This window comes from Meleagris gallopavo, chromosome 1 (genome assembly GCF_905368555.1).
Source record: "Meleagris gallopavo chromosome 1, MGAL_WU_HG_1.1, whole genome shotgun sequence".
NCBI classification, from domain to species: Eukaryota; Metazoa; Chordata; class Aves; order Galliformes; family Phasianidae; genus Meleagris; species Meleagris gallopavo.
Window position 1 is genome coordinate 78,438,034 of NC_139404.1, and position 16,454 is coordinate 78,454,487.

At 39.9% G+C, this 16,454-nt stretch overlaps 1 protein-coding gene across 1 annotated transcript; it reads left to right on the forward strand.

Annotated features, from left to right (window-relative positions):
- Positions 1-12: 12 nt before the first annotated feature.
- On the forward strand, positions 13-14,802 carry RABL3 (RAB, member of RAS oncogene family like 3). The gene is made up of 8 exons (XM_010718985.4): positions 13-167; positions 444-535; positions 1,533-1,662; positions 4,599-4,713; positions 6,152-6,302; positions 7,858-7,929; positions 9,620-9,658; positions 12,236-14,802. Exons 1-8 carry the CDS (start codon positions 122-124, stop codon positions 12,299-12,301), a joined length of 711 nt encoding a protein of 236 aa, XP_010717287.1. The 5' UTR covers positions 13-121; the 3' UTR covers positions 12,302-14,802.
- Positions 14,803-16,454: the final 1,652 nt, after the last annotated feature.

A 16,454-nucleotide genomic window follows, 5' to 3' on the forward strand; every position in this document is an offset into this window, starting at 1 on the left:
CAGGTGGGAGCTCGGCCAATAGAAAGCGAGCGCCGCATCGCTCTCTCGAGCAGCCAGCGAATCGCTTGAGCGCACGGCGAGAAGACTGGTACGCGAAGGAGTTGTTGCTAGGTAGACTAAGATGGCGGCTCTGGATAGGGTCAAGGTGCTGGTGTTGGGCGACTCCGGTGAGTGCGTGTTCCCCTCCCATCCCTCAGCACGATGCGCGCGCGCACAGCGCGGGGCGGGGGCGCCCATTTCTCTCCCATGCCCCCCACCTGCAGCCGGGGCGCATGCGCAATGAGCCGCTGCCTGAGTGGAAGAATCCCCGCGAGACCCGGCCTCTGGGTTCTTAAGCGTTGGCCGTTAACCGCCGCTCCGGGGCTGATTGTCCCGGTCTCCGTCGGTCCCTTTGTCGTGCGGTATCCCGGTTGATCGGCATTGTCCTCTGTGTGCCTTTGCAGGTGTTGGGAAGTCTTCTCTCGTGCACCTCCTGTGCCACAACCAGGTGCTGGGAAACCCGTCCTGGACGGTGGGCTGCTCGGTGGATGTGCGAGTAGGTGCCGGGCAGCCAAATGCGCTGGGGAAAAATTGGTACCTCGTTACAGAAGCACAGAAATCACTAAGGCTGGAAAAAAACACTAAGATCATCTGGTCTAACCTCCAACCCCTCCCCACCACACCCGCTAACCACATGCCTCAGTGCCACATCCACATGTTGCTTGAACACCTCCAGGGATGGTGAACAGCTCCCTGGGCAGCTGTGCCACTGCCTCACCACTCCTTCTGAGACAAAATGTTTCCTCATATCCATCTTGAACCTCCCCTGGTGCAATTTAAGGCCATTCCCTCTCACTCTGAACTTGAGGGTACTCAGTGTGATGTCTCCCTTCCTGCTCATTGCAGAGGATGAGGTTATCCACCTCATTCTCACAGCACAGCAATGACCGCTTTCATCTTTCATCAGTGTTTCCTGCATTTTCCTTGAAATGCAGTGCTGTCAGTTAGGACTGATCCTGCTTTACTGGCTGTGAGTTTAATCTCTGAGAATCCCACAGTATGTTTCCTAAATGTGGGGAAGGAAACATAGCAATTCTGTTTCACTGCAGAATAAAACAAAAATTGTTGATTGATTCCTTCAGTTGAGATGTCAGTGAGAATTTGGAGAGGAAAAAGATGTGGCCAGTGGGAACTCAGTATGTCAGTGTTCTTAATCTTGTGGTACTAGCACAAGAAGTTATGACTACCTCTTTACATCCATTTTAGCAATACAGTATTACATAATGAGGCATAAGATTTGCTAATATTTGGGTAGGAAGAATGCTTCCTGCCGATTCCCCAAACTCCATCTTATCTGAGAAAGATCTCTGATATCCGCTGGCCACTGCCTGACTCTGTCCAGCCAGTCCTTTTCCACTTGAGAGATTTGAAATGCTGCCACTGTTAAAATTTGCAATTTTCTATCCAAGTGCTGTAGTCCTTTGAGCTGTATTGTACAGATTAACGCCGAGAAGCTGATGCTGTGATTATGTATGATGTGAATTTTCCATTAGATCCATGACTACAAAGAAGGGACTCCAGAAGAGAAGACATACTATATTGAGCTGTGGGATGTTGGAGGTTCAGTGGGTAGTGCCACTAGTGTGAAAAGCACAAGAGCAGTATTTTATAACTCATTGAATGGTAAGTTTGCTTGGTATCAATCTCTTTTTGTCACTTGTTTCTGTTGAGAGCTCTCTTGGTTCTGGAGCAGGACTACTTTAAGGCTAGCTGAGGACTGTCCCATTCTCTTTTCTGATTCCAGCATATTTATAAAGAAAAAAAAAAAAAAACGAACAACTGCTAGCATTCTTAGAATTTTATGGTTTCCGTTTTGAACTGGGAAGCTATTTTAGACAAACCTGTACAAATGAGCTTCATCAGCCTTCCCCTTCAGTCTCATGCAGCTAGCGCAATGAGGAATCTTTGCAGTGTTGCAGTGATGTCCTTTCCAGCTACGCATGCAGACGTAAAAGGCTGCCATTACCTCTCCAGGCCTGATATATGTGCAGAAATACAATTTATATTTTCTTGTCTGTCTAGTTCCAAAACCTACAGTACAGAAATAATTATTTGAATTTATAAATGTGAACTTGAATTTATGGTATGAACTATGATAGTTATATCCCACGATGTCAAACTTGAACTCTTCTCCCATAAAATTGCAATATTCTGATAACCATCTTGCCTTCTGCTCATTTAATTTGTCAAGTGATTTGTAGTAGTTGAATCTGCAACTTGCAAGATTGGTGGAAAGTTACATTTTATGCCATTTAAAAGGATGGCATCTGTTCCCTTGAGATACTGATTTAAAGGTCTGGTGGTTCATCTGTATCACTAAGGTAGCAAATAAGAGATTGCATTTCAGTTATTACTTTTTTGGCATCCAAGGATAGTTCACTGAAAATAGATATATACCTGATTAACATCTGCTTCTGAATCTCTCTCAAACACTTTGACTCTCGTTTCTTGTTCCTCATCATTTGAGAGCCTTCAGTAATATTTTAAGCTATATAGTAAGCAATTTTTGCACTGTGATTATTTAATTAGTTATTTCTTTCCCCCTCCCAAGGGGATAACTGTATGCAGGTATCTCTTGCTTGTACTGTTAGCCAGACATCTCTAAATAAGATTTGATTTGAGTTGTGTCCTCAAAGCAAGGGCCTCAAAATAAGCTTCTATTGTACATGAAAAAAAATGGAGTTCTTTTTGACACCTACTTTGCAGGCATGCCAGCCTGTGTAGATCGGACTTGGAAATATCCTAAAACAGCACATTAGGAGATGAAATTTCAAAGTTATGTCTCTATGTTATAATCAATGAAGTTATTAAAATAGAGCTATTTATCTTTACTGCCCAAATAATATAATTAGCTTGCATGTGAAAACTGTTGGCTTTGGTAGTTAGCCTTGGCACTGTTGTGGTTTTTGGGTTGTTTTTTTTTTTTTCATTAAATAAATTCCATTGATAGAGCTTGTCAGCTTGTCTCACAGATTGCTTCTCACCTGGTGTGAGAAGATTAATGCATTCCTTCTGCCTGACTGCTTCACCTTATAGGGCTTCAAAAGACAGTTGGTGTTTGGTTGCAGCAACATCATTGCTGGCTTCCAGGGAGACCTGGGTACTTTGAAGCTTGATACAGTTTACTCTTGAGTCTACCTCAGCTCTTCAGCTTAGTTGTTCCTGCATGTGGTGTGTGGATTGTGATAGTTCAGGACAGTGAACAGGCAGCAAGGCTATGGATTGCAGACATTTTGTGGGAGGAACTTTTCCTTGAGTGGTCATTGGTCCTTCCCGCTCTTTTTTGATGTTCTCTTCTCTGCTGGCGCAGCTATCTCTGTAGGCTTTCAGTGAAGCAGAGAATGGAACCAACCTATCAAAAACACGGCTAGGGAAGAGTGTCTGGAGGTAGAGCAAGTTTCTCACAGATTATGCACCTATGAATCTGTTGACACAGGCCAAGTTATATTGTGTCATGCTTTTTCTCCCTACGCTAGAGGTGGGCAGACGGTTGTGTTGTCTTTTCTTGCAATTACTAAGATAAGTGCTTTGAAATAAGGATATGGTTGTGATGTGATGGGAAATCTCATAGCACTGAGTCTATGTGCACAGTGATGTGAAGTGGTGGAGAATGTGTTTGTTTTTAGTGTGTACAGTGGGTGGCATCTTTAGGAATTAAGGTGAAAGATAAAATGACTAGTATTCTACACCTATGGGCTGTTAAATGTGTTTAAAACAAATCCTGATAAGGATATTATGCCTTGAATTAATTAAGATTTAAAGTCTGGAGGAAGTGGGAACATTGCACAGGTTTCAGAAGGTGTGAATAAATAGAAGAAATTTGCTAGCAGGAATTGGTAATGGAGTTAGGAACTGTGGTTATCAGAAGTGGGTGTCTGTTAATAGCACCGCTAGGAAGTTTGGCTGGCAATTTTCCTCTCTCTGATTTTACATTGTGAAAGATGATAGTGATGAAAAATGCTGGAAGCTTAAATACATGAAATCATATTCATTCATATTTCTACCAGCCATTTAGTGGACTGTGAAAGTCTGTGAGTTTCCCTTGTGGATACCTCCCCAAGTAGCTGGCATCAGTTCTTGACAATGCAGGAAAGCAGTAGCACTGTGTAAACCCTTCAAAGCAGAGGAAGAACTTTTGGACTTCTCAGATGGTGTGACCAAAAGAATGGTTATGTTTACTAATTAGGCAAAGCAGAGAAAGGATGACTTCTCTGCTGCAGCAATACAGTTTCTGTATCCTTAAGACTAGGCGGAGCAGAATCAGAGAATGCACGCAAGCCACTTGCAGATTAAATCCTGAGGTGGTTGTTCTTTTCCCTTTTTTTGTGAGATTTTTCTTTTTATTCTTATCCAATTCCTGATAAGCAACTTTAGGGAAAAAAAAACAACAACTGTTGCATCGCAATATTTTCTGTTTTTCTTATTTACTGTAACCAAACTGGTTATACTTCCCTTTCCTGGTTGTCAGACATCTGGGGACCTGCAGATGTCACTTTGTGAAGATAAGAAAAAGACACGCATCATTAAATAGCATCTTTCTGCCTACTCTTTCACTTTAGGGATAATTTTAGTGCATGACTTAACCAACAAGAAATCATCCCAGAATTTATATCGCTGGTCTTTGGAAGCACTCAACAGAGATGTCGCTCCAACAGGAGTACTCGTGACAAACGGGTGAGTGGAAAACATACACAGTATGTGCACAGTAATTCTAAGCTGTTGTGGGAGTCTTTGTTCATCCCTAAGTATGAAAACCACGCAAAATTAAATGTGGCTGGAATTTTAAGAAAGAAATAAAAAATGAGGACATACCAAAGAAATTCACTGTAGTTTTCTTTTTGCGCTGCTAATCAGGCCATTCTCTCAGTAGATTCCCAAACTGCGTAGCAGAAACCTTGCTTTAAGGGAAAAGATGTTTACTATGCCCTTCATTTGCCTGAGTGTGTTCATTCCCTGATACTTGAAGAGATGCAAAGCCCTTGTACAGTAAGTGTCGTGGAATGGCATGACTCTGTTTGGAAGGGCTTCCCCTGAATGCACCAAGACCAAGTACATTCACTTTTTGGTAGATGGGAGTCATTTCAGGAGTGTACCTGAAAAAAGAGCTTAAAGAACTCCGTGTAAAGAACGTGTTAATAATAAGCTTTCAAGCAATTTGTCAAGTATGTCCTCTTGTCTCTCTGTGTGTTATATATATAATCAAAGGGGTTATCAAGTCATTGATAAACCACATGCACGAGCAGAGAAGCAATAATAAAGGACAGCTTTTTGTGGGTAGATTTCATTGTTTATCTGCCTGTGCTGGTACACAGGTGCTTCTGTAGAAACATGGGAGAAGGGAAGGAGGGCTTGCATTTAAGCAAACTTAAAATTTCTCTAAAACTTAACTTCAGGGACAGATGTTCAGCCCCTACCAATTACTTGATCAAGTTGTTGCTATTACTCATAAAATTACTTCACTTTAGCTTGTCTTAAGTAAAACTGACAGGTATCCTAAGGGCAATGCTTGGTATATGGATTTGTAATGATGTTTAATTACTATATAATTTATTTTATAAAGACTATCTTTGATCATAATTCATACTTGAATCAAAGCTTACTGGAATTCAGGGTTCAGTAACTACCTTTACTTGAATGTAGAAATTAGTAACTTGAGACCTCAGCAGTGTTATTGCAGCCCTTTTGATCTAATGTGGGAAGGGATAATGTTTCACAGTTGTGATTTACCTCATTGCCCTGCCTTAAAAATGTTGGAACTTTGGATGTTCAGAGATGCTGCTCCCTGCTTACTCTCTGATGGCTGCATATGCCTGGTGTAATACTGAATGAAACCCCTGTTTCTTTCTTGCTTGTCTAAATTACCTAGCATTTCTTCTGACCTGCAGGTCATTCTATGCAGAGGAGAAATCCAATCCCATGGTTTCTTTTTTCTTTCAATTTCTGTGTAAGGTCTTAGATGCCGAAGCCTTAATTTATGCATACAGCATGTTCTCACTCAGATAAATAATGTTGGTAAATTGCTCTTATTTGAAAGGAAGGGGGAATCTTATGGTGCCCCTGTGCTCACTTAGATGACCATCACTCCATTCAGGATTATATTTGTTTCCTTCAGTGACTATGACCGTGAACAGTTTGCTGATAACCAGATTCCACTGCTGGTTATAGGAACTAAGCTGGATCAGATCCCAGAAACTAAGCGTAATGAAGTTTTGACCAGAACAGCTTTCTTGGCTGAGGATTTCAATGCTGAAGAGATAAATTTGGTTAGTATCCTTGTCACCAGTGTTTTTCTTTTATATGGCAGTGATTCTGATTTTCTGTTAAGTAAAACTTGTTACAAAAATTGCAGTTTTAGAGATTTTCTCAGTAGTGCTGGAGTCATGCACGTTTTGATTAGCTGACACCTCTGTGTGATGAAATGATGGTCTTTGTTTCACTGTAGAAAGATAGAGGGGTTAGATAAAGCTCCTGATCTTGGAATTGATGACTGAGAGTTTTCTCTTCCCTCTTCTTAGTTCTGACACAAAATATCTTTGAATGAAACATCAAGACCATGTTATTTATTTCTGTATATGGGTACATATGTGTAGTGGGTTAACCGTAGCAGGCAGTTAAGTACCACACAACTGCTTGCTCACTCTCACCCGATAGGATGGCGGAGAGAAATCAGAAAGATAAAAGAGAGAAAACTCATGGGTTGAAGTAATGACAGTTTAAAATGAAAGTGGCAACTGTGCAAGCAAAGCAAAAAAGGAATTCATTTGCTTCTTCCCCTCAGCAGAGAGATGCTTAGCCACTTCCTGCAAAGCAGGGCTTTATCATGCCTATGTAGCAGTTACTTGGGAAGATAAACACCATCAGTCCTAGTGTCCCCACTTTCTTTCTCCTTTCCCAGAGTTTTTATGGCTGAGCATGATGCCTTATGGTGTGATATATTCCTTTGGTCAGTTGAAGTCAGTTTCCTTAGCTGTGTCTCCTCCCAGGTTCTTTCTAGCTTCAATTTGCTTGCTGGTGCAGCAGCAAGAAACAGAGAAAGCCTTGATGCTGTGTAAATAGTGTTGAGCAATAGCTAAAACATTGATGTGTTATCAATATTGTTTTCAAATCCAAACCATAGCATCATGCAAACAACTATGAAAAAAATAAACTCTATTCCAGCCAAAACATTACAGTCTTTAACATTATCAGTGTGCTGTGTAAATGTTTCTGCACATGAACAATCTCATGTGGCCAGTACAAATTATTAGCTGACTTTGTGGCTGGTGACAGAAGGTAGATATGGAGAGCATAGGGGAAATCAGAATTCTCTAGTTACTTTGCAGTGTAGAATTGACTTTGCATCTAGTGTAAGGAGTCTACCCTCCAGGCAGAGATCTAGATGAAGCACAGTACTAAGAAAAGCTGCTGCTTCCATGCCTTTCATGAGTAGAGAGTTTAGGTCCACAGGTCAAACCAATACCTTGCATAATACCTGGCTAGGATTATTTCTGTATCATCTTCTGATACTGCACCTCTGAAGTCACTTGACTGCTCCTTGTCTTAAGCAATTGATTTTGCCTTACTTCTCATTCCCAAAACTCTGAGAAAAAGGAAACTTTGGTTTAGCTAAACTTAAAACACCAAAGGTTTTTGTTTTTATTTCTTCTCAATCCATTTTTCTCTCAAATGACTTTGGAGATGAAATAATAGCAGATAGACTGTTTCCCTTCACTGACTGTATGTGCATGTGTAAGGAAAAATGTTATGGTAATTTCCACATGTCTGTCTTCATTGCATTGATTTTCTTGTGCTTGGTTTGTTGACTTTCATGTGTTCTAGGATTGCACCAATCCTCGTTACTTGGCTGCAGGCTCATCCAATGCTGTCAAACTAAGCAGATTTTTTGATAAGGTAAGTCAATTAAATTAGGTTTTACTGCTCTACATATTGAACACTGTGATTTGAGCATGGAAAACAGCTATTCCTTTCACTTTGTGCTTTTTGAGTTTGAATCAACTCAAGCCAGGTATGGGCAGGCCAAAGGCTAGTCTTCTCTTGAAGAGGAGATCTCTGATCAACTTGAAAATATGATTTTTTATCTGTACAGACTAATGAAGAACAACTCACAACTGTGCAAAAACAGTGCATATACTTTTGAAGTCATTTGGAAGACCAGAGGGTTTGCAGTGAGCTAGAGTAATGTGAAGAGTTACAAGACAAGCAAATGGTATCCTGGGCTCCATCAGAAGAGGGGTGGCCAGCAGGGAGAGGGAGGTGATTGTCTCCCTCTACTCTGCCCTTGTGAGGCCCCATCTGCAGTACTGTGTCCAGGTCTGGAGCCCCCAGTACAAGAAAGACAGAGAGCTGTTGGAGAGGGTCCAGAAGAGAGCCACAAAGATGATCAGGGGACTGGAGCACCTCCCCTAAGAAGACTGGCTGAGGGAGCTGGGCTTGTTCAGCTGGAGAAAAGAAGGCTGCGGGTGACCTCACTGCAGCGTTTCAGTACCTAAAGGGAGCCTACAAACAGGAGGAAAATCAACTCTTTGAAAGGATAGATAACAGCAGGACAAGGGGAAATGGTTTTAAGTTGAGGGAGGGAAGATTTAGGTTGAATGTCAGGGGGAAGTTCTTTACTGTGAGAGTGGTGAGGTGCTGGAACAGGCTGCCCAGAGAGGCTGTGGATGCCCCGTCCCTGGAGGTGTTTAAGGCCAGGTTGGATGGGGCCCTGGACAGCCTGGTCTAGTATTAAATGGGGAGGTTGATGGCCGTGCATGTGGCTGGGGGGTTGGAGATTCATGATCCTCGAGGTCCCTTCCAACCCTGGCCATTCTGTTATTCTGTGATTCTGTGAAGACGATGGTTAGCTCTATTTCTCCTGGTTAAATCAAACTTCAGGAATGAAGAAATTTAGTATCTTACTTTTCTTTCCTCAACAAGAGAGCATCAAGACCTACTGTGAAAATGACAGGATTGCTCTGGCTTAAAGCACTTTGCATCCCCTGCACAAAGAGATCATAGTGAAACAGATGATGTCCCGTAACAGATCATTCTTCAGAAATGAAATTTGGCCTGAATTTTCTTGGGAGGAGGGTGCAGGTTATACAAAATGATACAAATTGCTTTTTGATTCTTAGACTGGTGGTGGTGGCTGCATAGGTGCCCTTCAGCATGGTCAGTTTGTGTATCATTCTCACAGAGAGAAGTATGGCTACCTTCTGTCAAACCTCACCTATTGCACAGTGGACATCTGCAAATTGAGCTTCTGTGGCAAAACTACTGCACCTGCAGAGACAGATAGGAATAACTTTCACTCTGATGCAATAAGGAGACACCAATCCCCCCATTATTAAAGGAGGGCTACTTTCATTTGCAGTATAGAAGTTGAGGATGACAGCTTTTCCAGGAATCAATGAAGGTGGCAACTCCTTCAGTGTGTAACAAAGCACTGTAATTAAAGCAGTAGGCCTAGAGCATGGGGCTTGGGTCCAGATCTCTCCCCTGTTAGCCATGAGTTTCAGTGCTCATGTGTAAAGTATTGGTTGAAATCTGAGGTTATGCATATGTTGTGCCTGCTAAAATTATTCTCTTACTGTTTCTCCAGGTCATAGAGAAGAGATACTTCTTAAGAGATGGCAATCAGGTTTGTAATTTTTTCTTTTTTATTTTGTTTCTCCCAGTGTCAAGAACTGCTGATACAGACCTTTCTTAAAACATGGACTTCATGTGACTTTAAATGCTAATTTATGCTAGTAGTTGAGGTGGGTTTTTTTATCTGGGACCACAACTGCTTTGGATAGGCAGAAAAATGTCTGACTTCTGTCACCTGAAATGTTTGTAATGTGATCAGCAGTAATCTAAGTATGCTAACATAGTTGAAATAAATTGGGTTAACAGGATCTCTTTCAAATCTCTCAGCTTCTGACTGTCGGCTTGCAAGTTTAAGCCAGAGATGCTGTCATGAAGGTCAATGAAAGGGCTTTTTTGCACAGATGAAACTAGCATTGTTTATTTTGTATGGATAGTTTTCATAGAACCAGTGGAACTGCAGGAAAAAAATGGCAATATGATACCATACTGTAATTAATTCTTAAATGGTTAGATTAACTTTTTCCCGTACAGTTGGTAAAGAACAAGTCAAATGAGTGTCTTGACAGGCAAGTCGTTTCAACTTTTTGTTGCCCCTGTTTTCTCATGTGTTGTCTAACATACAGAAAACAGTGAAGTTCTACTCATCAGGTCTGTGAGGTGCTTGCAAATTATGGTGAATAGCACCACAGAAGTAGTGTGAAATGTATCAGTAAGTGTAGCTGAGATGAAAACTCCTTTGGGAGAGCAGGAAAAAGTGAACTTGGAATTATAAAATGCTTACCTTATGTGAGCATGTTCTTATGCCTCTTAGAAATAAATTTGCTTTTTTTTCTGTTTCAGTTCTGCAAGATTCCCTTTTTTCTCCCCTCTCCACTCCTACTCAAGTTCTAGAAAAATTCCCTTTCGTGGGAATAATAGCTTAATGCAGAAATCTGATTGTGTGCTGTTTGTTACGTGGTGTAAGGTTTTTATTTTCTTATTTGATCATTTCTAGTAGCTAGCCAGATTAACTTTACATTCTTTATGATCTCATGCCAAAGATTACAGCCTGCTGATGACTACTTTCATTTGCCTCAGTGACAACAGCTCAAAAGCTTAAAACAAACCTTAAGCTGTGGACAGCCATATTTAAAGACAAAATCCAAATTGGAATGGGTGACTTCAATATAAATTCATAATGATTTGAAATGAGCTATTTCATGTGTATCTTATGAATGTCTTTTTGGGTTTTCTGCAATGGATTTCTTCAATCCCTTTTGTGTTTTGTTGTTTGTTTTTTTTTTTTTTTATTGTTAATAGAATTCTCCAGGATGAAAAGAACAATAAGTTTCAAATTGCTTGTAGCTGGGCTTCAATCAGATCTCATATAAACAAATAATTGTTACTCTTAATTAATTGGCTTTGACATAGAAAATGCTGAAGCAGATAAGTTTTTAGCTATGGTGTCTTTCTACTTTTGAGTTATAATGTCAGCATTTTTCTTTTCTGAATTCCCAAAGCAGTTTGGATTAGATGAACTTCTGTGTAAAACTACCTGGCTTTTCTCAGGGATTACTGCCTTTCAGGCTTGAACAAAATAATTCTTGAATGAATACCTTAGTCTTAGGCCTGACTAGATTTAACTTGTGTTTCTGTAGTGGACTTTTATTTTGGGTAAGCTCTTTGCTGTCTCAGCTTACCAATGAATTACATAACCCATCAGTCTACTTCATACTGTGAATTACATTCTCTCCCCATATCAACCACAAACGCCCTTACTGTCCTAGCATGATCTGTAATGCTTGGCTGACACCTTCCATTTTAATATTCATATATCCTGTGAGAATATGGATGCTTACTGATTCTGCTGTTTCTGCTTATGTCAAGTTAGACATTCAAGTTATTCTGAATCATAACCACACAGTTTTAAGAGTCACCAATAGGACAGCCATCCAGTACAGTATTAGAGAGCAGCATATTTCTTTCCTTTGGATGATTTGTGGCTGTACTGGATTGCAAATGTTTGAAATACCATTAAACCAGAGAAGCTTTTGATGGTTTTGAGTAGATTTTTTTTTGGTAAGCACTCATTGTCACAATGTAATCAGTGTATACAGATAGTCTGCAAAAATAAGAGTGCTAATCCTTTGTATTATTGCAGCTTTTTCTATTCTGATGGTTTTCTCAAAGCTTTCACCAGTTGATAACATCGTACTTTCAACTGTGCAATGAAATGTACTATGAAATGCTGCTGTCTCAGTTTAGAGGCATTAAGTCTCAACAGTTGTTTAATAGAATGTGGTGATATTATAGTTTTAAGAATGAATGGAGGAGAAATTCTTTTATGCGTTTGAATCTGGGGGAAAACATGAACTTTGAAATCTCTAATTAAGTGGTTTAGGATTCATTGCACACCTTGCCAAAAAAGCCTAAAGGCTCCTAAAGGAGCTCTACAGGACAAAAGATCCATACTATACTTTGACATCTTGTTTAATGCTTTTCTAGTACTAGTCTGAAGTGTTTTAGTCCTGATTCTGGGAACAGTGTGGAAAAGGATGGCACTGTTGCAGTGAGTGCAGTAAGAGAAACATGAATATGAGTGAGAGGGAAACTCCTGCTACTTCTAATGAGTTATCTTTTCTGTCTGTAGATTCCTGGCTTCTCGGAAAGAAAGAGATTTGGAGGAGGAACACTGAAGAGCCTTCATTATGACTAAACACTGAAAGAGAAGTGGAAGATGACTTCTCTGAGTTTCTGACAACATTCTCATTCCTACTGGGTGCTTGAAGACAATAATTCTTATGTCAAGCAGAATAAAATGAAATCATGCTTTGGCCAAGTAGACTGCTGAGGCTACTTTTGCCAGAAAAGACATTAGGAAGAATTACCAGAAACCTAACTTGAAACCTGAAGTCCTTCTTAAGATTGCCTGAAGATATGGGAACATTTGGGGAAAGTGTGCAATAAATTCTGTGCCTCCCACAATGCAGTGGTAAACTGTCATGCCTAGCACTTATATTTGATATCTTTTTCTCCATTTAGAAGACTTATGGATAGTCTTTGCAATGAATTATATTCATCTTACCTCTAACAGAAAAATGATACTGAATTGGCTTCTCATTTGCAGTAAAATGAACAGAACAAGTGAGCAAAATGTAAGAATGAGTAAGGAGTGGTCTGGAAGATAATAGAATGCTGTCATTAAGTGTGTGGTGTTGTTTCACCTGAAATATAATATTCAGCCATATTGAAAAGGGATAAAAGTGATAGGTGAAAGATTAAAATGTATTTAAGCCTAAAAAAATCACAAATGGAAAACAAATTCTGCTGCTTTAATTAGAATTGTTTACTTTAGAGATGACGAAGTAGATCAGATACTTCCGTTTATCTTTTCATAATTGAGTGTTCTTGTACTTTGTGTTAAGGTAAAGGGCAATGTCTTGAAAGTTGATGGAAAAAGTAAGGTTTTTGTACAGTGCGTATATGCAACAAATGTGGCATGGTCTTATTGAGTCTGAGAGCTTAGTGGATTCAGAAAATGTGAAATATAAGAACATCCAGCCTTCAAATGGATGGAAATGTAAAAGAGATACAAATCCCTGTAAAAGTAGAAATGAGGTATGACTATAAAGAAAGTTCTGTGATGTTTCCTTCTCATATTTAGTGCTGAGAACGTGGAAAGTGTATTGGCCTTGTCTGCTCTTGGTTTTGTAAATAGCCCAAGCTTTGTAGAGTTTCTCACCTCCCCACAGTTATGTAGAGTGGTGAGAACCTGATTCATGGCAGTTCATTGTTTCCTTTTGCTTTTCTCTCCTTCCTCATAGTCACTGCTAATGGTTAAGCCTGTGACGAAGGCTAACTAAGAGCTGGAATTAGATATAAATACAGATTAATAATAAATAGATGTAGACGAAAGTAAAATGCTGGTGTGAAATTGACAGTGAGCTGAGTTCTGCAGTCTCCAGATTACATCTGCCTGCAGCCCTTCTCTAGCAGCTGCCTGGAAATAAATGGAAAGCTGCCTATTGCTACTAATCAGGCACAAAAATGACAGTTAGGTATACCCGTCTAGCTTATTAAAAATATGAATATTTTTCTTTTCCTTAGGCCATTTTCAGAAATTGGAAATTTGCTAACTTGAGTTCATTAAGTTTTCAGGTGCATATATAAAATATTTACACTTAGTTTATGAGCAGAAAAAAATAAGGTACTGAAAAACTCATAGCTGATAATCTATGAGCTATGCAGATCAGGGCAGTGCCAATGTCTGATTCTGCTCCTTTGATAACGAAAGCTAGAATTGTTTTCTCAAGGTCAGATCCTGTCTTACGGTAATCAGAACTGGAGTCCCTCCTGTTACCAAGGAGCTGCAGGGTAGGACAAGAAAGCTGGGAAGGAGTATTTTTTCCTTCACCCTCTGGCTTCTTCAAGAGAATTGGCAGTGCTGCGGAGTAAGGAAGGACATTTAATTGAAAATGCTACATGAAACAACAGTTGCACAAGGTCTTTGATTTGTAAGAAACAGCTTTCCAAAGTAGCCCTCTTCAATTAATCAATAAAAGAACATTGTCTAGCATGTTGTAGGGAAGTCCTAATTCCAATTCAGCTGTATTCAAGCACTTTGATCCTGATGCTCCCCAAAGAAGAAACAAAGTCATAGTGTGAGCTATCAGTTCACGCTCCAGGAACAGGAAAAAATGCATAGGACCTGTCCCTCAAGTGGGACTGAAGGCTATGACAGTTGGGATGTTGGAGCATATTAGAAATAGATATGCCATTAGGACAGAAGAAGAGAAGGCAAAGAAAACAGTACTGAAAAGAGTAGAGTAGGTGTGCGAGCAGTACAAGGTTAGCAGTTTGAGAGAGAAGTTTGCTTCAGGGCAGGGCTCCTGCTATAGGGCCAGCTATGTTTTTTGGGGCTCATTTGTCTACCTGTGAGCCATATAACTCAGGATGGCCTGAAAATGTCTAAACATTTGTTTTGAATTGTCATCAGAAAAAGCTGTGTTCATTTTTTTCCCAAATATTTATTGTCCATGCCAGGTTATTTCCATTTGCTAGTGAATTGACTTGCTGCATGGTCTGACAAATGACTTCATGGACAGTCTCACTATCTCAGTTACTAAGTGGAGGCATGGCTTTGATGTATCTGTTTATCAAATTGTAGCGCTTTCAATACACTGGGAATTAAAGAGTTTACTTCAAAAAAAAAAAAAATATATATATATATATAAAATTCTGTATGTTTAAGAAAATGAGAACAAAAGTTTTTCCAAGCTCTTTGTGTTGTGAAAATATTCCATTAGCACTACCCTTAACTCTGTTCTGCTGTTAACATTGTCGTAATTTTGATATGGTTAATTTTAATGCAAAGAAATCCTTTAGACAGCTGTCATTTGATTGTAATTTTAAAAGGCAAAGGCTACATTTCTGTGGTGTTCTCTGTCAGCAGCCCTGAAAAGTGACTGCAGACCCATCTGACCATGATTACAGCATTTTAGTATTTGAGGTCCCAGATTAAAATAGATTGATTGATAAAATACTTATGTATGTGGGTTTTTTTTCCCCAAGTATTTTTACCCACTTTTCTTGTAGCATTTCACCAGGACTGAGCTAAAGGTGTTAGCATATTCTAGCTATGCTTAAATATAATTCTGAAATTTCATAGTTTTCCCATGCTTGGGGTTAGGATAATTGCTCTATCCCTATTTTGTGGTTTCTGCATTTACACAGCTAGCATACACTTTAGCTCTCTTTAAATAACTCCATCCTATTTTGATTTGTAGCAGTAGTTTGATTTGTAGTACCTTCTCTTTTGCTAAATGTTATACAGCAGCAGAATGGGTAGTGAATAATAAATTAGACAAACTAGAATTGATATAAACTCAAGCAGGCACTATTAGCCTGCTCAATATGTGTAGTGTGTATCCAGGTGTGGGACAACCATCCCAGCTCTTTTTTTTTTCCATTGATTTTACCTTTACTCCCTGTCCCATCCCTTCCACAATTCAGCTTTGTCCCTCTCTTAAACTGATTGAACATTAGTTTGAAATTGTCACTAGAGAAAAACTATGTTCATCTTTCTCTTACATGTTCATTGTGCAGCCCAACCCGGTTTGTTTTGGTTTTTATTTATCATAAGCTAGAGTAACTAGCTAGATCATCTTATGCTTGTGTTAACACAGTGTTGTGAATCTAACATCTTAGTTATTTTAATGCAAATAGATCTCTAGTCCAGATAAAGATTCTGACTTATTTAAATGTCAGCAGGTTGCCACAATTATGTGTATTTTTTTTCCTTTTAGGAAAAAACAACTTCTTTGTTGTGTAGTAAAGTCATACATGTTGATGAAGTTACATTTATTTTTAAGAGAAGTGGTAGGTCCACTTCAGAAATCAGAGTAAGAAACCAGAATCTGTTTCAGTGCTGTTAGCCCCTCATTCTTTTCAGCTGCCAACATGACACTGCAGCTCCAAGCTTGAGGCTGTGGCACCAGGCACTTTCTCTGTGCCACGCTTGGCTCTTCCTTCTGTGTTTCAACTACCATTTCTCTGCCTTCCCCTCCTCATGCCTTGTGTGAGCCTACTGTCTGTCTTTTCTCTGTCCCTCCAGCTCCCTTTCTTGGTCTCTGATTTCTTTCCCTGTCTGACCTCTCCGTGTCCCTATTCTTTTTGTGCTCCCCCGCCCCTCCATCTTTCTCTGTTTCTTTCCACTTTGCTGTCTTGCTGTCTCACTTTCTATCTCTGACTTTTTGTCTTTTGTGTGCCCCATTACATCTCTCCCTGTCTCTGTTTCTCTCTTGTTCTCTCCCTCTCCTGTCTGTCTCCCTGGTGTCTGTCACAGGCACACACATTACTTTTACCCCTTT

Coding starts and splice junctions, on each gene's coding strand:
- RABL3 (XM_010718985.4), top strand. CDS start 122: ATGGCGGCTCTGGATAGGGTCAAGGTGCTGGTGTTGGGCGACTCCG. Junction 1,663..4,598: donor ATTTTATAACTCATTGAATG/GTAAGTTTGCTT, acceptor CTTTCACTTTAG/GGATAATTTTAGTGCATGAC. Junction 7,930..9,619: donor TAAGCAGATTTTTTGATAAG/GTAAGTCAATTA, acceptor CTGTTTCTCCAG/GTCATAGAGAAGAGATACTT.